Source organism: Podarcis liolepis (assembly GCF_965112155.1).
Source record: "Podarcis liolepis genome assembly, chromosome: 10".
Taxonomy (NCBI): Eukaryota; Metazoa; Chordata; class Lepidosauria; order Squamata; family Lacertidae; genus Podarcis; species Podarcis liolepis.
Genome location: NC_139562.1, coordinates 28,595,212 through 28,619,957, shown reverse-complemented (window position 1 = coordinate 28,619,957; position 24,746 = coordinate 28,595,212). Strand labels below are relative to the sequence as shown.

At 45.7% G+C, this 24,746-nt stretch overlaps 1 protein-coding gene across 1 annotated transcript in view; it reads right to left on the bottom strand.

Annotated features, from left to right (window-relative positions):
• Window positions 1-10,732: 10,732 nt before the first annotated feature.
• Window positions 10,733-24,746, bottom strand: part of CYTH4 (cytohesin 4) — a 39,116-nt gene continuing 25,102 nt past the window's right edge. Inside the window, exons 8-13 of the mRNA XM_083462374.1 lie at window positions 24,392-24,540; window positions 19,577-19,688; window positions 18,523-18,599; window positions 17,863-17,934; window positions 12,661-12,815; window positions 10,733-11,270 (exon numbers count right to left, since the gene is read on the bottom strand). Coding sequence (XP_083318500.1) covers window positions 11,198-11,270; window positions 12,661-12,815; window positions 17,863-17,934; window positions 18,523-18,599; window positions 19,577-19,688; window positions 24,392-24,540 — 638 coding nt within the window. The 3' untranslated portion in view covers window positions 10,733-11,197. The remainder of the gene's footprint in view (window positions 11,271-12,660; window positions 12,816-17,862; window positions 17,935-18,522; window positions 18,600-19,576; window positions 19,689-24,391; window positions 24,541-24,746) is intronic.

Here is a 24,746-nt window from a genome sequence, read left to right as displayed (position 1 = left end):
AAGCTTCCAGCTTGGATAAAGACGACAGGTAAGCTGCAGGTGCCAAGGTGTTTTGACTCAGATTTAGCAGCACACTTTGGGGTGGGAGAGGGAAGTGGGTGATTTCTCCCCCCACCTTTAAGTACCTCCCTTGAGCTCTGCTGCCATGACAAGAAGATGGAACCCTTAGCACCTTAACCACATGACCAGCACTGACAAGCGACAAGGTTGCAGCTGGCACTGACTGCCAGGTTTTTGCACAAGCACTATAAGAAAACGATGCAGCAGAAATCTGGGTGCCTTTGGCAGGTGCTGTGGCTCAGTGAGTAAGCACCCATTTTCTAGGGTGAAGATTCTTAGCTGAATCCCTGGCATCTCCAGTTAAAAGGACACAGGACCACAGGGATGGGGCTCACCCCTCTCAAAAAAATCCTCTTTTTTGGGGGGGGGGAGACTGCCTTGGCCCCAAGGAGATGGCACGCCTGGTTCTGCTTCAGGTATCAAAATGTCTTGTTAGATAAAGGCCACATTTCTTTTGCTACCTCAAAACCCAATTCATTTTCTCATTCCCCACATGACCCTGGGGAAATGCACAAGGAAACTTCCTCATTCACCCTTGTAATCTGTTCTTTCAAGAACGCTGATTCTCCCTGGACAAATCTTCCACCAATTATTTGGTGGTGGCGAGCAAGCGGGCAGGCAGATGGGCATGTTTAGGGAGCCAGTCGCTGACGGAAAAAGTCCGGCGAGATGTGGAGGGAGGTTTGAACGCTGACTCCAGGCCGTCAAGAACAGGGCTGCATCTGAAAATGCTTGGTAACAGCAATAAATATTCATATCGCTGATTAGACATAATTGGCACCGAAATCAGCCCTCCTTTGCCCGGCTCAAGCATCCTGTGTGAGTGGCATGAGCAGCGGGGAAATGTCAGTCATCGGGTTTTCTTTGCCGAGGAAGCAGCCCAAGCTGTGTCTGGCCACGGACAGTGGCTCCATCAGGGCAGGACATTGGAGCACAAGTCCACACTCCCCCCGGGCAGAATGAGCAGGAGGACCTTCCCCCCACTTTGCTCACTCGCCACAGTCGGAAGCAAGTGGAATGATGCACGTTTCTGTTCCCACCCCTTTCTGACAAGAAAGTCCAGATTCTAATTTTAGACTCCACATGCAGGCAAAACATTTGCTTTCCAAGTACAGTATGTGCTTGCAGGACAGCTTCTGTGCCTGCTCTGCTCTGGGGCAGATTGCAGCTTGGTCAAAATGGGATATATCTCAGATGATTTGCAATGTACTCATAGGGCTCTGCCTGTCAATATTTTCACACCCTCTCTATGCTCAGATGCTGCATTGAATTGGTGGGATGAAGGCACAGCCCTACCACATCACCTGCGGCCTCGGCTGGCCACTCTACCCTGCTGTCTCAGTCCTGTCCCCTCACCTTGAGGTTTGGTTAATGTCCCTGGAGAACAAGCTCCTCTTTTTCACTGTCCTTGAAACATCAGCAGACACTTGTGGCATGAAGAGGAGTGTCATGGCCCTTCCCAGGTAAGGAAGACACACATCTAATAGCTAACTCTTCACTGGCAAGAGAAACACTTACAGCAGCTTCCATCGTGCACAAATGCTTCTAGCCTCTAGGCAGCTGTTTATGGGTCTTGGCCCTATGGAGCAGTTGCAGCAACAGAGAGGCTCCTCTCCTCTTCCAGCTTATATACCCTCCATCCTGAGACTTCTCCTGCAGGGAAGTTGTCACTGCTCTGCTCTTTTCAACTCCTTCCTGGTTCTAGGAGAGAGTGGGACAGAGGAAGGGGGAGAATCTACTGACCCATCCCTCGCCTGACCCATCCCTCCTTCCTCTGCCTTGGACCGCCCTGGCTCCTCCTTCATCCCTGCTTTCTGTCTTGCGGGTGGTGTGACACCCCACAAATCACTGGTCCCTCTCTTGGGTCATTGCGTATCAAGACCACCCTGTTCCCTAAGGTGCAAATAACTAGACAACATGTGGCAAGAGAGTGTGGGGCCAAGTGCCACTTGGCCAGTTGGCACCACGCCCAGGGGAACGCTCTTTGATTCTTGCCATGGTTGGCCAATTTGGTGGCACGGGGAAGATCTGGCCTGCAATAGGCCAGTTCACAGAGGAGGCCCAGGGCCTGCCTACAAAACTGCCCACCTGAGGAGTGAATGGACCTTCCCTGGTCCCCTGCCTCCACCACATACTCATCAAGGAGGAGTTCAAGGAGCTGCAGTAGTAGAGATGCACAGATTTGGGGGGGGGGTCTGTCCCCATGCACAGTCTCTTCCCTTTACTCCTGTGTGGGACAGGCCCCATTCATCATCATCAAATGGGAGAGGATATATTGGAAATGACACGTGCAAGATTAGACTGTGGCACATCGCTGTCACAGTTGCTTAGAGCAGGGCTGCAGTTGTGCTCATTAGACTCGGGCCAAGTGGGAGCACAAGGCTGGGGCCACAGCAATGGTGACACAGCCCAAAAAAGATGGATTTTTTATCAATCTGTCCAAAAGCATTTGCTAAATGGAAGCCTGGCTGAGGAAGGCTGATTCCCATGCACAACTGCAGAGAGGAGAAGAGGGGCGAGGGGGTGGTCTATGGACTTTCCAAGTAACCATGTCTAAGCCCACCATGGACATCTCCTGGAAAGGCTGGGTAGGATGTGTGACCACAGGGATGTGTACAACCTGTGTACACTCATATCATAATTCACATGCAGCATTCTGTGAGTGCACAGCCTGAGTACAGAATAGCTGAACTGCACAAATGAACCCTTGCACATGTGTATAGATAGCTTGCACCTATGTTCAGTGGGAGCATGGGAGCAACCCTCCTGTTTTGTCAGGCATCCATGGGCTGTCTCTGCAAATCACAGAATTATCAAATTGTACTGTTTGAAGGAACCCCTAGGGTCATTTAGCCAACCCCTTGCATTGCAGGAATCTCAGCTGATTGCTGATGCTGTACCAGGCACAACCCACAGGCAGCAACTAGTAGAACTGACTGCCTAGTCTGAGAGGATGCCAAAGCTGCCCTCCCTTCTCTGGGCTTCCACAAACTGGCCAGCCCTGCAGGGATACCCTGTCCAGGCTTCCCTTTCCCCAAAACATCGAGATCAAAAAAGCCACTCCCACTCCCAACTCTATCCCTGCCCTGAGAGGGTGGGACTGATGTGGGCTCCTCTCAACCCACTCAGGGGAGTCAGTATGCCACTGAGCACCAGAGGGGAGAGAAACAGAGCAGGAAGTGGGGGGTTCTGGCCTCCACCACCACCACCACCCCGCACCAGGTACACAAAGATTCAATTTTACATCGACAGCCTGAGCTAGAGTTCAGCTGAAATGTCTCTGAATATATTTTTCTGAGATTTCTGGCAGGAAGACAGATCAGGAGCATGGATGTTTCAGGGATCTGTGGTCTGAAGGAAAGCTAGTCCACCATCTCCTGGACAGATGCAATCAGGCTAGGTCTCAGCCTTTTCATGGTGTTTCCACACCTAATGCCCGCCTCTCCCTCCTGTTTGATGCTCTGCTCCTTGACAGCTATGGAAAGCTCTGGGTTATCCAGTCCAACCTGTGGATATCTGTACCAAACACCCAACTCATCCAACACCCAGGTCCCTCTGAATATGATTAATTTGGTTTGCAGCTTGCCCAAATCTGGTGGACAGTCCTAGTATGGACAAAAGCGCCTGGGACTTTGGAGTTCACAGAAATTGAGGTGGGGCTATCGCATCCCGTGCCTATCTTCATTTGAACATTTTGCGGATGTCTGCACTAGGCCATCTGCAGTTGTGGCAAACTTGCTAAGATCACTGTTTGCTAGATCTCATGAAAGGCAGCTTAACTCCCCTGCAAGGGAAACGAAGTTACATCGGCCAAACTATGTGCATCAGCACTGAGATTTTACAGGCAGGACATGAGCAATTTCTCTAGGAGCTCAAGTATCACAAGGTTTGTTAATTAATTGCTAGTTGGCCCCTGCACCACAAGAAGAGATGCCAAAATTAGAACAGAGAAAGAATAAAATGTAAACCTATTGCACAGCCTTAATGCAAAGCACTGCAGCAGTAAACATCTTTAATATTTTTTTGCCTTCAGCAAGCATTTAGGTATCTAATCTGAATGAATGCGAAACATTAAAATGATCTGCCTCGGTTTGCCTGGATTTACTTTTCATTATAGTTCAAGTGGCAAGCACAGGTGGGGAAAAGAGCAAGGGCAATGTGGGGGTTACATTTTCTTCTCCTGAATTTATAGAGAGCAGGATTTTTTTCTAAAATCAGGGCTCTGTGCTGTTGTCTCACAGGAATGTAGAAAGCTGCTCTACACTGAGTTAGGGTCTATCTAGCTCAGCACTGTCCACACTGACTGGCAGCAACCCTCCAGGATTTCAGACAGTGGATCTTTCCCAGACCTCCCTGGAGAGGTCAGAGGTCCCTTGGGGGTCCCTTCCACTCCACAACTCCATGATTCCTGCATGCAAAACAGATGCTCCACCACTGATCTACATACATTTCACTTGCATGCATTCTGCAGAGCCCAACAAGTGATGATGTGGAATTTAATTTCCTTGGCATTTGTTTTTTGAACACAGGTTTCTAGCCCTCATGGTTGTGAATTATTTCTGAAACCGTGCATGTAGGCTCAGCAACAAAAGAGGATCTGAAATGGGACTTTCAATAATTAGGAACTCCGTATGTGTGTGTTTCCTCCTGCCTCTCACCATGCCTACCCAACTCAGGCCTCCTTCTGCCATTCTGGTCCTTAGCAAAATGATTAAAAAGAGCCAAGTAGATCACTTTGGTTTTCAGCTGGTGGGTCACATGCTAGTTTGTGGTTGCAACACGTGGAATAGGGGTTAACCCATAGTTAGCTGGCAACAGCTAGTTTGGATTAGCACAAAACCTGGCTTGAAACTGCATTTGGAATCAGGATCCACAATTCTGCATTTGGGATGCAGAGTTACATCTGGAGCCCAAGGCTGCTGACTTTCTCTCTACTTCCCCTTCCCTGCTGCCCGCCAAACCCCACAACAGCCCCGTTTCTTCATAATATGTTTTCTGCATCCTGTCCTGCACGTCTCTCTAAACTCAGCTGAACAAAATCCTTGGCTGGCCTCCCAGTTTCAATCTCCTCCGCTGGCAAATGATTTCTTGAAGCCCTTTAAAATGTATTATCTTTCAAAAGAGGAGCTGATAAACAGAGGTGGGAGGGGGAAGGTGCAGGCGGGACAAAGCGGGAGCCTGACATATCCCTCTGCTTTATGCCCATTGCCTCCTGGCTTTTTATGAAGATATATCGACCTTTATTATGAAAATAAATTACCAGCTGCACTCAGAAGTCCTTGATGCAGGGGGTGGGTGGCGGAGAGAGAGCCCCAAATGACAGCCTTCGTTTTCTGTCTCCAAGCATGCTTGCGTTCCCAAGCAGGGACGGAAACACGCTAGCTGGCCAGCAATCCATCAAATTTACTATCCGACAGGGGATTCGTATATTTGTATATGTGCAGACGGGAAGGTGTACACAGGTGGTGAGGCAGTGGGCATGAATGGGCTGCTACAAGTCTCAACGCAGGGAACCAATAGTGATGTCTGATGGGGAAAATGTTAACTGCAGTGTGTGTGTGTGTGTGTGTGTGTGTGTGAGAGAGAGAGAGAGAGAGAGAGAGAGAGAGAGAGCGCGAGAGCGGGGAGGGAACAGGTCCCTATTGGCTTCATAGGACCTACTCTTGATGCCCTGGAACCAGGGAGGGAAAAATCTCACCTTTTCATTTTCTCTCCATTTCTTATTATTCCAATATTCAGTTTTCTACATTTCTTCATTGTGTGTGTGTTGGAATCCTCATGAAAACCATCAGCATTCTAGTGCAAATGTCTCCATATACACCCATTTTTCCCTGTATGGCGTTTTGCTTCATATGCACATTTCTGAAAGCAAATTCCCTGATACAATGTATTTGTGTAATAATTCCATACAGAATGGTCACCTCACTTCAAGAGGGATGTTATAGAGCTGTAAAAGGTTCTGAAAAGGGCAAACAGCATGATGAAGGGGCTGGAGCAACTCCCCTGTGAGAAAAGGTTCCTACATTTGGAGTTTTTCAGTTAGGAAACAGGGTGAGTTTGGGGGTGGGGCATAATAGAGGCATATAGAATTATGCAGTGCTATTTTTCTAGAACATCTCCAATGAACGCCTCCCTCGTACTCTTAGACTGGCAATGGTGCCCACCCGAGAGATGCCAGAACTGAGTTGGAAAAAAGCCCTGGAATTATGCCTGGTGTGGAGAAAATGGAAAGGCCTCTCTTGTTATGGTGGAACTTGGGACCACCATTCAGGGAAGAAAAAAGAAAGTACTTTTTTACACAGTGCATAAGTAACTATGGAGTTCATTCCCTCAAGATGTTATTGTCACCAGCTTGGACGGCTTTAAAGGGGGATTAGAAAAATTTGTGGATGATAGGACCACTATTTGTGGATGATAGGACTACTATCCAGCTACTAACCATGATGGATATATTCTGCACCCACCGTTGGAGGCAGTATTCTCCTGGATGCTGGTGGCTTGGAATCACAAATGGAGAGAGTGCTGTTGTGCTCAGGTCCAGCTTTTGGCCATTCTGAGAACAGGATGCTAGACTAGACAGGACTTTGGCTTGATCTAGCAGGACGCGGGTGGCGCTGTGGGTTAAACCACAGAGCCTAGGACTTGCTGGTCAGAAGGTCAGTGGTTCAAATCCCCATGACGGGGTGAGCGCCCGTTGCTCGGTCCCTGCTCTTGCCAACCTAGCAGTTCGAAAGCACGTCAAAGTGCAAGTAGATAAATAGGTACCGCTCCAGCGGGAAGGTAAACGGCATTTCCGTGCGCTGCTCTGGTTTGCCAGAAGCGGCTTAGTCATGCTGGCTACATGACCTGGAAGCTGTACGCCGGCTTCCTTGGCCAATAAAGTGAGATGAGAGCCGCAACCCCAGAGTCGTCTGCAACTGGACCTAATGGTCAGGGGTCCCTTTACCTTTACCTTTTAGCAGGACTTTGGCTTGATCTAGCAGGGGTTTTCAAACTCTGCGAGGCAGTGGAAGACAGGAGTGCCTGGTGTGCTCTGGTCCATTGGGTCACAAAAGGTTGGACATGACTAAATGACTAAACAACAACAAAGCAGGGCTTTTCTTATGCTCTTAAAGGGGTGCCACCTAGAGGGGCTGGGCTGCCCAATGTTTTCAAAGATGGCCCACCCATTCCAAATCCAGTGGTGATCCTCAAAAGGATGCACCCCAGCATGTCCCTTGGAAGGCACTCTCCCCCAGGGAAATGCCAGCACAAAGCATCTTCATCCTGGCACATCTCTTTCATGAAGGTAAGGTGGCTGGGAGTCAAAGTGACGGGCCGTGTCAGCCTGGCCAGGTTGAGAGGGTGGTGCATATGTGATGTCATACATGCACAATGCCCCTTCCCCATATCGGGGGCAATTTGGCACATCTGTGTTCTTACGGTGGAGAAGGACTAAACTGACTGATATGCTGCTTGATGTGCTGTCATTAAATGCATAGGGATGCTCTGGGCTTGTTGCCATTTGGGTCTGTCTCATTTTCAAAATTAAGCCTTGCTCAGGGAGGACAACAAAAAAACAACAGGAACCGGATTTCATATTGGCTGGAATGAACTCTGGAGGTGGCTTCTTCTGGGCAAGAGCAAAGAAATGAAACAAACCCCCTACAACTCTCTGGGCCCTAAGAATAGATTATCTTTTTGCCGTCTCTAGCAAATACCTTGAGCAAATAGTGCGCCCAAACTCTCCAAAGCGCTTCTGATTCAGAGCCAACCGAAGCGACTGGCAAATTCAACCTTCAATATACATTCTGCAGGTTCATTTCCAGTGGAGTAAAATGCTCTTTCCCCTCCCTCCTGCTAATGCCGCATCTGAAACCCACTGGGATTTCTATTGGGGTGGAGGGCTTCATTCTCTCGATGGGTTGGAGTTGGGGGGGGGGACCCATGGCACGCAGAAGCCAGCAAAATCAGTCAATAAGATCCTCGGCGCATTGGCGTCATTAGAGGAAAGAAAGACCTGCGCAATGCCGTCATTAGAGGAAAACCTCTGTGTTCTTCTCCCAGGTCTGCACGTGCCTTGACTCTAAGATACAGTCTCTCTCTCGCTCTGCCTATTGGAATTAATTCAACTGCCCTGTTGCATTGGCAAAAGAAAAAGAGGAGGGGAAAGTAGATGAACTGGCGCGCAGCCTTCGCGCTGCAGATTTCCTTGTGGACAGAGCCCCCTTCAGGAGAAGAGGTGAGAAATGAGAGCGGAGATTGCAGATGGAAAGGACAAGGAAGGTAAACAAGGAAGGCCAGTGAACGGAAAAGGGCACTGGATGCCAACAGGGGAAAGAGCCAAGGAGAGGGAGGGAGAGGGGAGGGAGAGAGGTCAGGGTAGCCTCTGTGCCTTGCACTCCGCAGTTGACGCAGTGGCTTGCCCCCCTGGCTACTGCTGCATCATGGACCTTATCCTCACCAGGACTGTATGCTGCTCCCCATTTCTGCAAGAAAACCACATCAAAATTCTGCACCCAGGGGAATTAAATGCCATGTTACAACGCCCCCCCCACCCCGATTTCTCCACCAATTATAAACTATGGAAATGGAATAGCTTTGCACAATTTCTTAACTTGGCTCTCCATTCTGCAGAGAAGAACGAGGCAGGGCAGGGCAGCTTATTCCAGCAACTGTTTGGCATGACCTTCTGAACCTCTTGCAAGCCGATGGTTGCAATCCTAAGAGCTAGGAACTTGCTCTTTTTTCAAAACGAAAGGAGGACTTATCAGGATACCGGGGTCCGAGTCCTCTATCACGTGGTGCTGTGGAAGTGCACCAGGTAGTGGTGGATTCAGAGCTGAGTGCTCCGATCATTCATTTGTACTTTTGTTTTGGAAAAAGAAAGCGGCTCAAGTCTAACAGTCCTTCCACTGCACAGCTTTGCAATAGCCTTCTGAGGTCTGGGAAGTAACATTCCAGTTTTGCAGAGGGCTAAGAGTCCAACTAGACACAGGGCTCATCCTCACTTTTGTCTGTCCTGTGATTCCTAGGCATGGGTTCAAGAGGTTTTTCCTCTTGTCCCACTGCTTTCCCCAAGAAAACCTGCAATTCACTGCTGAATTGGAACAAACACCAGTCAGGTTACCTGTGGATTGATGCTTGTTCTGATTCAGCAGCAAATTGTGGGTTTTCCCAGAGAAAGAAGAGAGAGAGAAGGAAAACCTATCAGACCCTAGAAATCATGGGGCAAACAGAAGAACTCGCAGGACAAAGGGAAGTGTGGATGGACAAAGTTCTTGTGTGGCTTTAAAAAACAACAACTAGCTGACCCCAAGCAAGATTAAGACCATGGTTTGGTGGTGTGCTTTAACCATTTGCCCCTGCTGAGGTCTCAGTCATAACCAACCTTCCCCCACACCTGTTATTTGCAACTTGCTCAATGTCTTCCAGTAGCGGAGGTGGGGTTTGAAATGAAGAGCTAAACTAAATGCACTGGGGGACATTGTCTGCATCTTTCAGTGGCATCAAAGTATTTCAGAACCAGGTAGGTGGTGACCTAGAAAGGTGCTGTAACAGCTCTCTGGGTTTTCAGATACAGGGCTTTCCCACTCTTTCCGGGAGATGCCAGAAATTGAACTCAGGACCTTCTGCATGCAAAGCATGTGTCCTACCACTCAGCTACAGCTCCTTTCCCAGTAGACATGACTTATGTAGCTGGGATTCATTACTCTGTATCTGGGCAAGTTGCTTGTTCACTGTGCAACTTTTCTTATGAGATTGCAGCCAATTGGATGCCATTTTGAATCAAAGACGGCGGACTGAGCCTCTTCAAAACTGCACTGATTTGAACCATTGGCTTCAAAACTGCGCTGATGTTTTGGTTTCTTCGAATTCCCCAGCTAGAAGGCTGCATGTATCAAAGGGAAAAAGGAAAGAAGACTACAAATACACAGCACTCCTACTGCTTCTGTTTGGCGTTGATAACACAAAACAAAAACGGAGCAGAAGAGGCTGCAATGTTTTTTCACATTTTTATTTATAAAGAAAAGTTGTCATTTCTCCATCTGTTTAACCCTGTGTGTGTGTGTAGAAAACTGCACCCTTACTCGGTGTATGTGTGCATGTGTAAGTACATCTGGCATATATATTTTTACATTTGCTTGAATTTTATTTATTTATTGCCACTCTGTGGCAATTCATTATTACTATTATTATTATTACTTCTATTTATAATTTACATAGCACTTTCAGTGCACAAAGTGCTCTACACAGTACTATTTCATAAGAATCCAGGGCAGCAGGTGCCCTTATACCCATTTTACAGATGAGAATCTGAGGGTGAATGAGAGCAATTTGTCTGCTCCTCCTGTTATGGGTGAGGCAGAACTTGAATGCATGCCTCCCAGACCAAAGCCCCAATGTCTCAATCGATCAGCCCAGTAGCTCTCCCAAAAGGCCAATATAAAATGACAAGACACGTACAACCCACCCCTATGCTGGGGCAGGCAGCTAGAACACAGGAACCACCAACTCCCTACTTGACCTTTTAGAGCCAGATTCTGCCTGGGTGGTTCTGATTCTGCCTGGGCGGTTCTGTCCTGAAAAGACAAAGTTCAAAAGAACCATACGGCAAGCTCAGTAGACCGAAAACATAGATGGACTTACTCTGGACAAGCACCACCACCCCATTGTATTGCCTCTCACCAGATGAATTTTATCCTTCATCTTATTATTCCAAATGAGTATTTTCATTACATACTGCAAAACTCAATTACCCGGAAGGCCATGGAATGACAAGTGAGACAGGAATCCACGTCCACAAGACTTTCCTGATATATAAGTGGCAGCTGTGCTGGTTAGTTTAAGAAAAGGTTGCTCCTTTCCATGATTCGCCTCGACCCAGATCATTGAGCAATGAATATCAGCATCCAATCCCTGCTCAATGCGATGCAAGGACCTGCTATCTGTTCAGGCAAATGAGCTACAGTCTCAAGTCATGTTAGATTTTTACTCCAGGAGTGAGAAAATGAGACCCTCCATCAGCCTGTCAGTCATTTTCCTTCCTTGGACAGGAAGCTGGAGGTGTTTTTGAGTTCCTTTGCAGGAAGGACTTCATGGAAGCCAATTTTTTTTTCTTGAGGTTGAAACATTAGCAAGATGGAGGCTGGGGAGCTCATTTCTTGCTGGCGATCTTTTTCTTACGAGCAGCGACCAGATCATAGAAGGGGTCTTGTGTGATGCTGGTTCTGGAATAAAAAAGAGGGGGTGGAAATGGGAGATATTCAAGGCTTGGCCACCAGCAAAGTGTTGATCACCTTCACAGGAACCAGGAGGACATTATTAATTTATTTAGAAAATAATATGTAGCACTTAATATTTTTTAGAAAGGGGGGGATCCTCTAAGCAGCTTATAAGATATTGCAAATACACAGTTAAAAATCGTGAATACATCATAAAAACCTTTCAGTTAAGAACAATGCTATTGGCAGGACAATAAACAGGACAAGGCTCCTAGGCATCTGCTATGGGGAAATAGTCAAATGAGGCCATGAGAAATTCATAAGAAGGTAAGAAGATGTTTCATATCGAGTCAGACCACTGGTCCATCTAGCTCAGTATTGTCTACACTGACTGGCAGCAGCTCTCCAGGGCTTCAGGCAGGGAACATTCCTAGCTCTGCCTGGAGATGCTGGGGATTGAACCTGGAGCCTTCTATGTGTGAAGCTGATGTTCTGCCTATGAACTATGGCCCAGCCCCTGTCTTCCATGTTCAGAGTGGGGGTGATATGCCACTGAATACCAGTTCCTGGGAATGCACAAGATGGAAGGGCAGATGCCTTCATGCCCTGCTTAGGGGCTTCCTAGAGGCATCTGGTTAGCCACTGTAGGAAGTAGGATGCTGTTCATAGGAGAATCAAAGCCACCTGGTGATCAGCACAAAACTTTAAGGGACAAAGTAGAAGGAAAGGCAGGATGTTGTGGCTGATAGAATGGAGCAAAAGGCTCACTCCTTCCCAGGGCTAGCAAAGATATCAGTACTGAAAGTGGGCTACATGGTTTTTAACCAATGTACCTATGCTGCATTGGCCTTTAAAACCCCAAAAGGTATGGTACCAGGTTAATTCAGTATGTGTCTATGTGTCTACACCTGACTGGTCTTGCCACCTTTTGTAACTAAAAACTGGCAGTCTCGTTATTTTGTTTTAGAAAGATCCTGAACCAAACTGTGAATGAGGTGGATCATACATGCGTGTTCCTCGCTTGGTGACTGCAGCACCGAAAGATGAATCAGCATCATAGATCAAATGGCACAGACGGACCATTTGCATCAGTTCAAAACACTGTGCTTTGCAGTGGAGACAGTCCACACATTCTGCCATGAATTACTTACAAGCTAATGGGAGATTAGAAATTAGATCTGTGCACCTACATGAGGCCATGTAGGTGCACAGATCTGTGAGGGTTCGTGGGTGCACCACCCGTCAGGACCACACTGGGCTCTCAATTGTCACACTGGTGGGAAACTATGGTGTGCCTTATCCCTGAGTATTTCTCCCCTCCAATTTCCCCTCCTGTGCCCACTGTTCTCATAGCACCACCATGCTGTCACATCACCCTGACAGCCTTCCTTCTCACCGTATTGCGTCAATCCATAGGTCACGCTCCTCCGCCGAGGGTGCAGAGATCTTGTAAGACTGGTGTTTGCCTTCAACCACCTTCCCGTCTCCGTCCATCTTGCAGGCTTTGATTTTCTGCCCCTTGCTGTTTGTATTAAAGAGCTCAAAGCAATTCTAAGGACAGAAAATGGAAGGGAATCAAGAGACTGGAAATCAACAAAGCTACAAGATCCAGCATGCAGCAAGCCTCTGTTTCTGCTGTGCTTTAGGTCAAAGCTGCAAAGGCACCCCCCTTCAGATTTTCACATATACAATAATGCTGAAATTCTATGTGATCTCGTGGCAACGACACTGCGCTGTGAAGGACTTGGGATTTATTTCCTTTTTCTGAGAAGAACTGGCTGCTTGACCTTGGGGAAACACTTCGCATTGCATTCCTCAACTGTGTACTTAGACTGAAATTTATCTAGAGAAGGATGGCTTTGCAACAGAGAATGCCATTTTATTTACTCGTTTTATTGACTTGCAGGATTTGAACTTTGCCAATTCTGGCGTGAGCTGACCCGATCCATGTCTCCTGGGCAAATTTGTGGATCGGAACATAGCCATTCATCTGATCTTGCACATCTCCATATCAAAATTTATTTTTTCAAGGCATGTTGGAGAGAAAATACATACAGAAATGCATATATTCACATGCATATTCTAATGCAGACTGTATGTGGGGCTGCCATTGGGTCTGGTTAGGATGCCCTAGCTGGTGCAGAATGAGGCATCTTGACTGCTGATGGGGCATCTTGTTGAAAATGTATGACGCCATTAATAAAGCACCTTCACTGGCTGTGCATCTACTACCAAACCAGGTCAAAGGTCTGTGTATTAATTTACAAAGCCAAGAACAACTTAGGTCCATGGTACTTTAGGAACTGCCTGAACCCTTATATTCCAGCTCAATCACTGAGATCATCTGCAGGAGCATTGCTAGTCTTTCTCCAAGTCAGTGCAGCTCATTTGACAGCAACAAAAAATAGCCTTTAGTGCCATTGGCCCAGTACTGTGAAATACTCTGCCAAGAGAGATTCCACCAGGGCTTTCCGTCTTAACTTTTGAAAGTCTGCAGGCTATTAAGAATATGTCTTTCCACAAGAGTTCGCTGTTTTCTGATTTTAACCTTTTCGTATGGTTTTCACTGTATGGTTTTATGTACTATTATGTAAACTATTATTGTACTATTATTTTTTCAACAAAGAGTGGTATGTAAAAAATTTTTGTATACATAATGTATTTTTGAGAGAAAATGCAAACTTTGATTTGGAGTCATCCAAGCCAGTGTGACAAAAACCACAAGTATGAAGCCAGCACAGGCAAGAAATGGAGCCCATCTCTCATCAGGGATGAGAGGGACTGCAGGGCAACATCTGGAGAGCTACCAAGGCTGGCTTAATGTGTAATGTGCAGCTTTGTCTCTTTTTAAAAAAAAGAATAGTTACAGGTAGGTGGGGCGTGAAAAACACCCCATTGCATCTTGGGAAATGAAGGTATAATTTTTGTCTTTCCATGTGCCTTGATACCAATACCCCCTTGCATCCGTAATCTTTCCTTCAAAGAATTTCATTTGTCAAACATTTTGTAACAAAAGAGCTACGAATAACTTGAGTACAACAAATCCTCTTTCTGACTTCATAAAAGAAAAAGTGGGGATGTAGATGTACGTTGTTACACATTAGAGAAGCGGTTCCCAAAGTGTGGTCTGTAGACCATCGGTGGTCCATGAGCTTCCTTCAGGTGGCCTAGGGAAGTAACTCTGCAAAGAGGCACAGCTACATGTGTGTGAAGAGCAGTGTGTGTTTGTGTGAAGAATTGTGAGTGTGGTGGCTGCTCCGTCATTCTTAGAACTCAATGGCTCTCCTGGAAGGTGAGTGGGGCAGACTGGAAGTTGATAGGATGGGGGGAAAGCTCTGCCTTCCTCAGCGGAATGAAGTCATGGCTGGTGACAAGACAAGGGGAGGTCTCGAGAAAGGGAAAGAAGTATTAAAATATTAATACTGATTTTTAATTCTATGTTTATTGCTTCTTTGAGCTCTTGTTGTGTTTCATTAAAATTCCATTAAAATACTTCAGCATCTATCATATTACAATTTCTAAGCAACATGTGGGAGAATAATTAAGCCAAGACCCTCGGCAATTTTCAAGTGGTCCAGGGCAAGAAAAAGCTTGGGAACCATTGCATTAGAACACAGCAACATAACAAGCTTAAATCAAGCCAGACCACTGACCCATCTACTCAGCATTGCCCACACTGGTTGAGGGTGGTACTCCAGGTTTTCAGACAGGAATCCCGAGCTCTACTTTGAGATGCTCAGAAATGAATCTGGGACCTTCTGCATGAAAAGCAGCTGCTCCACCACTAAACTGCAGTCCTTTGTGGGGCACTTAGATGGACCCTTATAGCAGTTACTCCTGGGTAGCCCAATCCTGTGCATTTTTACTTGTGAGTACTATAAGGATTATTACTAAGTCAGTGCACATAATAAGATTACATTCGGCAGCCTTACTGTCAGCTTTCTAATGAAAAGCAACTTGCAGACTAGGAATCTCTTTGCGCTCATAGGCAGCTGCCCACTTGAAGGTCATTTTGATTCCTGTATCCCTGGGCAAGGACCACCAACCCGGGCTGCTCTGTGTCCCAAAGAGATGCAGAAAGTTGGGTGATTTGGCAGCAGCTTTGTAGAACTGCCTGACTGCTTTTGCCTTCTATGGTGTTTTTCCTGGTGTGGCACCATGTAGCTTTTGTAAAATCCTGTCAGAAGAATTCTAACTCCCACCTCCCATCTCTCAAGTGCACTCCTTGTTAAGCTATCAAGTAATCTGCTGAATGGATGCACTCCAATCTCAGGGAGAAGCTATTGGCAGAAATCGTTTTGATCTGGCACCCGTTTCCCCCTCCTCAGTGTAACTTTCAGATGAGATCTCCTTGACAGACACCGCTAAGGGGTGGGCTCCCTCAAGATCTTGATTACCCGAGACACCAGTAACAAAGCACTGCTACTCAATGTTCTTTTTAAAGACAGGTGTATTGCTCCCGCTGCTATCCATCTCGGAAGGTACTGACATGCAAAAGTAATTGGAGGGTTTCAGGTGCCTCTTTCAATGTACCATGATGCTCCAAAATGAGCTTTTGAGAACCCCAAGGGTTCTGCTCACCTTCCCTCTTGGTGCATTTTCATACATGTTAAGCGTTCTACAAAATGCACCTGGTTTTCCCTGGTAATTTGTGGAGGAAACAAATGGTGTGTAGAAGCAAGAGGGGCAGATGCTAAAGGAAGGGGTTTTTGCTGGTCAAGTTCTTAAGGATATCCCAGTCCACTTCTCTGAAATTTTCACTTTCTTTATTCGGAAAAACCTAATCTGGTTGCGATGGGCCAGGACTCAACTTCCCCTACTGAACAGCAGCCTGAAGGGAGAGAAGGTGGAGTGGTTCCACCTGCAGCTAGTCAGCCTTCAAGGACACAGAGGAGAACCAGCCAGCTTCAGCCTTCTTAAACAGGACTTTGGGCAGCAGTCAGATGCTGGAAACAATGTCTGTGGTTCCCAGCCCTACCTTGCTGCTTCCATTTGGACCTTTCACTTCATGACCGCTTGCATTCTGTGACCTCTGGATTATCTGACAATTTGGATTGCTGTTCGCCTGACCCTCAGAATGGACAGGACTTCGCATGCGGATTTGACTTTGAGGCAAGTGTATCAGTCTCACCTCCTACCTGATTCCACCCATTTCTGCACCCTGTTGCTTGGCAATGGGAGTTGGAGCGGAGCTATGACACTGGTACCCTCCAGGTGTTTTGGACTGCAACTTCTATAGTCCCTGATGATTGGTCATGCTGGCTGGGGCTGATGGGAGCTGTAGTCCAAAATATATAGAGGGCACCAGGTTGGGGAAGGCTGTCCTAGTCCTTTATGGAGTGGGTTGGGAGTTACTCAGCAAGCAGCAAGTTGTCTCCCACTTTATGGTGTTCTGAATGCCAACGCACATGTATGATTGTAAAAGCACATGCTCCTTAATTCATTACTTTTAAAAAAAAGACCCCCACGAAGTTTTAGAGATGAAAATTATTTACAATGCATGCTGACTCAGGAGTAAATCCCACTGTATTTAATGAGCCTTACTCTTGGCTAAGTTGGTACAGGCTTGATGCATAACATACGTATTGGATGACTTGGATTTTGGTGTTCCATGGAAATTTACGATGGATCTTTTGATGTAAGCAAAGGTGGAGGTGGAGGAAAAGAAGAAGAGGGAAGCTAGACTACCAAATCTAATTCTATCCACTTCCTTGCCATTGGGAATTCCAAGAACTATCCTCAACAAGGCTGTTGTTTTTGAACTTCAAAAGTATTGGAACTTGGGTGTGGATGAAGGTGAAGCCAGAGCAGAGGCTGGGGGAATCTAGTGCATCACAGGAGAGTCAGATGGAACCTGGTTGGTCATGCAGTGAAGCTTGGCGGAACCTGTGTTTTGCTGGCTTTACAGACACCAATTAGTAGTAACATATTTTCACTGGGTCTTGCTAATGAAGTATCATTATGTGCCCAATATGGTATCATCCACGCACAAGACAGAGAGATCAGCAAACCCAGAGGAACCCCAAAGTCTGTAGAACTACAAAGTAAATATAGGTGAAAGAATCCTCAGTGGGGGAAAGAAACAGCTCACTAAGGACCGAGCAATGCTCAGTTAGCATGGCAGGTTGACTGACGGTTGAAGTAGAAAAGCAAATGGAAAATCTGGGAGGGGGGAACCACTTGATGTCTGGAGCTATCCACATGAAACACAAAGAGAAGAGTTGGAAATCTAATATTTGTGGTGTACATGTAGGATGTGTAGGTATGTAAGGTATGTATTATATGTAATGTAATGTAATGTAATGTAATGTAATGTAATGTAATGTTCTGGATGGTTTTATGTTTACTTTTTGTTATCTGAAGTATAATAAAGGGTTTTTGTTTTGTTTGTTTTTTTAAAAAAGAGCTATCCTCAAGACATTTTATTGTGGACTCTGCTTGGACCATCTAGTTTACAACCAAAGAACCAGAAGTAGAGGCCTTGTTGGTCTGGAGTTTCAAGCTACAGCAAATCTACTGAACTGGGGAAGAAAAAAATATTTGTTGTGTCTAAGGAAAGGATGATAACCACTGGTCACAGTTAGTAGCAGTGACTTACTCGTTTCTTCGGGTCATCTACTTTTCGAACAGATAGATTTTCCAGTGGAATAATCCCCAGCGGCTCCTTGTCCTGGAAAAAAATTCAAATCAGAGATGAGTTACCTTCCCAATGTGCAGGCAGTACCTAGGAAGTTAGTGCTAGCAGCTGCCCGCTGACCCTGGGCTGGAGAACAAGGTTGGCATTATGACCAAGGAGACCAGGATTTGAATCCCTACTCAGCCATGAAGCCCACTGGGTGATCTTGGGCCAGTCACTCACCATCAGCCTAACCTGCCTCACAAGGTTGTTGTGAGGATTAAATTGGGAGAACCAAGTATACTACCTTGAAGACCAGGGTGGTATATAATTATAATAAATAAAAGAGCACCCTGTTCTATGTATGTTTTTATCACCATATTTCTATCCCCCTATTCATACAAGAAGTTCAGGTTGTCATACATGGTTCCCCCTCTATCTTTTATTTCCTCACAGCAACCCTGTGAGGCTGGTTGGACTGAGAGACAGTGACTGGTCCAGGTTATTTGAACCCTGATCTCCCAGGTCCCGGACCAGTACTCTAACCCCTGCACCACACTAGAATGTCCCTCACATTCTCTGAGGATACATCTTTCAGATAAAGTTTGTGGGTTTTTTTAATGGAAGGGACACAACTCTTACCGTGGTGTATTCAAAATAGTACAGGCAGTTATCCGTCAGAATGAACCAACGGCGCTTCCAAGTCTTCACTCTGCCTCCTAGTGCAAAAGGAATTAAAAACACACACAATACATGCTTAAGACTGGATTAATTTTTAAGCTATGTTTGCTATAGCTTGAGTTAGTTTAGAATTATCTTAGAAGGCTTAGGTTGCACATACACCAAACATTTAAAGCACATTCTCTTCAAAGAATACCGGAAACTAGTATATTCTTCACAGAGCTAGAATTCCAAGCAAATTTAACAATTCTTTTTGGCAGTGTGGGCAAGATGCACTTTAAATTTCCTCTAAATGTATGGTGTGCATGCAATCTTAGTGTTCTCTGAGAACACATCAGAGCAATATAGCAGATTGCAGGCAAATGGCAGAAAAGCAATGACCATGTTTCCTAGGGGTGGTAAAACGTTGACTGTTCATGGTCACAACGTGCGTGGCTAACCTTATTCTGGATCTTTGGCTGTGCACACAACACACATTTAAAGCATACCTCTTCCCTTCCCTCCAAACACCCCTCAGAGAGCCACAATTTTCAGCAAACTACAATTCCCAGGATTCTGTATGGAGGGGGGGAGAGGAAATGTGTTTTTGATGCATGGCATGTATGCAGCCTTTGTGTTGCTGGAATGGATCCTTGCACCCACATCTGTGCTCTGAGCATCTTCCGAAAGGGCCATTTCTCCAGCAACACAGGTACCGTTTCCTTCCTGCCCCAAGAATCCAGGCCAAGAACCAAGCCGGATAAGGGCAGAGGAGATCATTTATTTCATCCAGGCACAAGACAGCCTGCGCATTGAAAGAAGGGAATCTCTAGGGAATACAGAGCGGAACTGAACGCCAGGGGTCACTGCTACCCCACCACAAGACAAGGATGTCTGGCTGGCAGCTTGCTGCAGTCCTGAGCTCATGAGGAAAGGCTCTGCTGGTTTTCCTTCCGAGAGACTGAGGCGGGTGGGGAGGGCTAACCTGGGGTAGAGGGGCGGCAGCAAGATTTTCAGCAAAATACAAACATGTTACCTAGTTTAAGGAGCCAGCCTTCCTGGCTGGGGTTGAAGAAAGTATGGGTGAGGTCGTTCCCATCGTCCTCTGGGATGGAGAATGGTTCGTTCTTGATGCTGTCAAACAAACTCTGCCTCAGGAAAAGGAGAAAAAGGAAAATCTTGAAGGGGAACGCCACACATCTCACCACAGGGACACAGGAGGTTGGTGCCTTCTAGGATTGTGTGGTATTAGTAATAGTGATTCAACGCAGCAGTTGTCCAGCATCACGGGCAGAGATCGTTCCCACCACCTGATCCCTCAAACTGAGCACTGAGGAGCCTTTTAGCTGAGCTATGGTTCCTCCCTCAACCCTTTCCCTTTCCTCCTGCCCACCTGTGTGTTTAATCACTTATTTCCTTTCACAGGGAGATATCCTGTGTGGGTCATACTCAGAGTAGACCCTCTGAAACCAATGAAGTCTCCTTCTGACTTAGTAAAATACTGGCCAAAGTGTTTTCCCTTTTGTTTTTATATAACGGGAATAGTGCCATTTTTCCACACAAAAGTTAATAGGCCATGAATGAAATAAGGAATGAAAACGTTCATATGCACATAAGCAACGCAGGGACACTAACTGATAAGGTGCGATTAAGAGAGACTAAGGGGCAATTAAGAGGCTGTTCGCCAGGAATCCTGTGCTCAGTAGGAATCAAGAGGTGAAACTGCCCCCAGGATGCTTTTAATTAAAGGCACAGGAGCCCCAAAGAGCACATGGGACTGGATGGCACTGCAAATGTGTTTCCAATTTAAAAACGGCCACAAATCTGGTCTAAAAAATAGACTGTAGGTCAACCTATAATTAATGACTGGCATGGAATGATTTGTTAAATGTGCGAAAAGTGAGAGGGCAAAGGATGATACTTTCAGAGAAAAGGACCAGTGTAGAAGCAACCCAGATTTCAGCAGTTTCCACAGTACCCAATGCTTCCTACCTCAAACCCATTTCCTCCTCTCATCACTCTTCTCTCCCTTTCAAGCATAATGAACTTGATTCTTGGTCTCCAAATAGAATCAAAAACATCTCTTTCATTTCCATAAGCTATTCTATACTCAGCAAGTGGGTTTCCTTTAAATGGTTTCTTTCTTTATTTTCAAAATTGGAGGAACATAAAGTCCCAGCTGTGCACATCTGACTCATTCACAAGGGGATTTTCTCATTTCTTGTCCAGTAAAATAGTGACACTGGGACTACTGGAACATGCTGTCACACATTATGTAATGTCACTGCAACTTCCTCCAGACTGCCAGCAGCAGGAAATCCAATCTTTTCATATGAAGGGCACTTCAGTGGTTGCTATATAAAATCAGAGTTGCCCCCTGAGTGGTGTTTCAGAATAATTTTTGATAGGTAGGCTATGTTGAAATTGGAAGAAATTGCAAAATTCCCGCAGAAATTGTCCAGGGCTGTGTAGCATTAATAAAGGACACTGTGAGAAGCCTCCCCTGACTGTGTGAGCCACACTTTGACAAAAGCAAATCCTGCTTAGAATATGGTCTCTCTTGCCCTGTAATCATGCACCTCCAATGTTTCCAATGGTAAGGACATTGTGTGTGTGTGTGTGTGTGTGTGTGTGTGTGTGTGTGTGTGAGAGCAGCATTTTCTGGTAAACCTCCCAAGTCTTCAAAAGTCAAACACAGATGAAAAAAGGACACCAATTTCACTGAAATGTAAGAAAGTTTTAGAGAGCTGGGTGCAGGGGTATGTGGGTGCACGTGCGGGCGCGCGCACACACACACACACACACACACACATACACACAAACACACATCCTGCAACAAAATGATGTGGTATATCCTGACCCTTAGAAAAGTTTAGGACCCAAGGCTTACAGTGCTTTTCCTTTCTATAATTTTCTATTTGATTTTATAATAATAATAATAATTTATTATTTTTACCCTGCCCATCTGGCTGAGTTTCCCCAGCCACTTTGGGTGGCTTCCAATCAAGTGTTAAAAACAATGCAGCATTAAATATTAAAAACTTCCCTAAGCAGGGCTGCCTTCGGATGTCTTTTAAAGGTAAGATATCTACTTATATCCTTCACATCTGAAGTGAGGGCGTTCTACAGGGCGGGTGCCACTGCCGAGAAGGCCCTCTGTCTGGTTCCCTGCAACCTCACTTCTCGCAATGAGGGAACCGCCAGAAGTAATAATAATAAACAAATAAGAATACAAATGTGCACCCCACCCCCAATACCATTCCACTGTAACTATCCAACCTCCCAAAAATTCAACAGCTCTTGCGATGGTTTGACCCCTTTCCATTTTACAGTACAAATTATACAAACACCTTCCTTAAAATCATTTCTCCCGCATATTCCTCATCTTACCTTAATAGCACATGTTAATTTATCATTAATAGCTATACCCCGCACCTCTTTATACCAGTCTTCCATTTTATATTCACCTTGTCCCTTCCTAGCTCTTATAGTGCTTTTCAAGTCTCCTAGAGGGGAGAGAAGTTTTAGGAGGGAGCAACATGTTTTCCTGTCCTCCCCCCCCAAAAAAAAAACACCCCTTATCTGTTGTGCTGTCCAGCACTATAGAGCTTAGAATTGGGGCTGGCAGCTAGCCCTGACTCTTTTTAAAACAAGGATAATGTTATACAAACAAATATACCACGTTTTCTTATGTCATTTGTATATCACAAAAATAGCATAATAAATGTGGGGACAAATCTACAACATATGTTTCATTATTAGTGCTCAATGTACATGAGATTAACCCCACCCAATGGACTAGACTGTGGTCTAAACCTCCCTTTAAATCCCTATCAATGAAAAGGAAAGAACTCATTATGAAACTCACAGATGGTACCTAACACCATGGAAATACGCCCAGGAACCTCACCAAAATGCTGGAGAGGATGCACTTCCACAGGCACATCCCTCCACATGTGGTGGGAATGCCCCAAAATCCAACTCTTCTGGACAGCAATCATACAAGAAATATGCAAAATAACTAAACAGAAGTCACCCCAGAACTGGCCCTACTAAACATCTTCCAAGATAATAACGCCCACTGACACCATAAAGAGCTCATAACCCACCTACTCTCAACAGCCAGAAACATCATAGCTAGCCCTGACTTTGAGTATTTTATATCTATATAGTGGGTGAGAGGGTGAGTGGCATTTTGGAGAGTGGGAAAGGAGAAATGTGTTCTTTGTCCTCTCCTTTTTCCTGCAGCCTTGCTTTATAGTGCAGGGAGGAGAGTGTAACCTCTTCTTGGCACACAACTCTCCCACAAACTCTGATTCTCCCTCCATCATACACTTGCTATATGTTATTAGAAACTTGAGTAGTCCAACCCTTCCTTTTCCCCTGCTCCAGTTTCCTTCCCCTTCCTCCTCGGTTGATGTGTCTGCATTAGAAGGTCACAGGTCCTTGTCATTCCATTTTTGATATTTCCCTTTTCTCTTAAATTTTGATACATCTTCAAACCTAGGGAATCCCCCAGCCTTGCACCATTGCCACCTCATTTTGGGGATGGTCCATTCCTGTTTTAAACTGGCAGGCACTGGGTCACCCAAATTTGTTACTAGATCAATGGCTGTATATAGCCATTCGACATAGCATTCTACTAAGGCAAAGGGTATATAGGTAATAGTTAACACATATTATGTGCCTGTGAAAATAATCACATGCAATCAGATAAATAACTCCCATCAACATTTCCCCGGGAGAATGGGCTGAGTCAGTGTCAGTACTGCAGAAAACCTGAGCTCATTAAGGGCTTCACTAAGTAGAGGAAGCTAATATTTCTAGTGGAGAGGGAAGAATGATTCATGACATCCTCTGAAGCTTTGGAAGAATTTGCCACACCTGGGAAATTGATGGGCTATCGATTACGAATTAGTATTGCTCCCTTTCTGTACAGGTCTATTAATTGTCTGCTGGAGAGCTCATTATTACGAGGGGCTTTGAGAACCGCCTGCTGTAGAGTGGAGTCTGGCACAGGAGGAGGAGAATGATAGACACACAATTATTTTGGAGTCTCTGATGAGTTTTCAAACTGCATGGCTTGGCATTTGGGGCATGTCCCCTGGCATAATCCCTTTCTCCTCTCATGGCGGAGGGTGTTATTAGTACGCTGGTGGCACTGTGGGTTAAACCACAGAGCCTAGCACTTGCTGATCAGAAGGTCGGCGGTTCGAATCCCTGCAATGGGGTGACCTCCTGTTGCTCGGTCCCTGCTCCCGCCAACCTGAAATCCTGCGGGGAAAACCAGTGTGTGTGTGTGTGTGTGTGTGTGTGTGGAATAGATGACAACTCTAGGTATACATATTTTTTTCTGCTATCATTTTTCACCCAAAATCATAACTAGTTTGTCCAAGATTTTTGTTCCGCCTTTCTTATTTGGATTTCCCACAGTTCAGTTTCTTCATCTATTTTATAAAATTTATACATTGCTTGTTGTAAGAAAGTGGTTTATAACAAGGCAGTTCCTGTCTACCCTTCCTCCTTTGCTTCTCACTGCAATGCACCTTTCAATCCCAAAGAAATATTTGCATCTCCAGAATGGACAGAGGGTAATTTGACTGCTGGTGTCACTAGGTCAATGCCAAATATCTACTGCCTGGCCTCACTTACAATACCACTAGTGAGAGAACCCAACTTCTGAGAAGAGAGAAGCGAAAACTCTGAAGTCATTGTTCCTGAGGATTTCTGGGTAATATGGCCAGAACTAGATGGCATAGGTGAATATGTGGGCTCTTCAACCATTCTTGAAGATCTCTCTTTCCACTTCCAACTAGCAGGAAAAGCAGAGAGAAGCACAGAGCTCTCTTACCCGCAGAAGTGGTTCCTGAAGGTCCCCTCCATCATTGATGCCTCTGTTCATGGACACAAACCTCTCAAAGGGAGGTTTGTCTTTGACGTTGGGGTTGTGCAGGCTGGTGTTCAGCATTATGACGGAGAAAGAGAGGATATAGCAGGTGTCTGCCAAAGAAAGGAAACAAGAGAGTGAGTGGTGTGCCTAAAGCCTATGATTTCTAGGAAGCTCGAAGAATAGGCATTGTGGCAAGCTTCAAAGAGAATCTTTAGTTTGGGTAGATGCAGTTGAATACGACAGACTTGCTTCCTAAGTTCAGTGTTCATATTCAGTTGTGGTTATCTATGATTATCCTGAAATAGGAGGCAGTGAT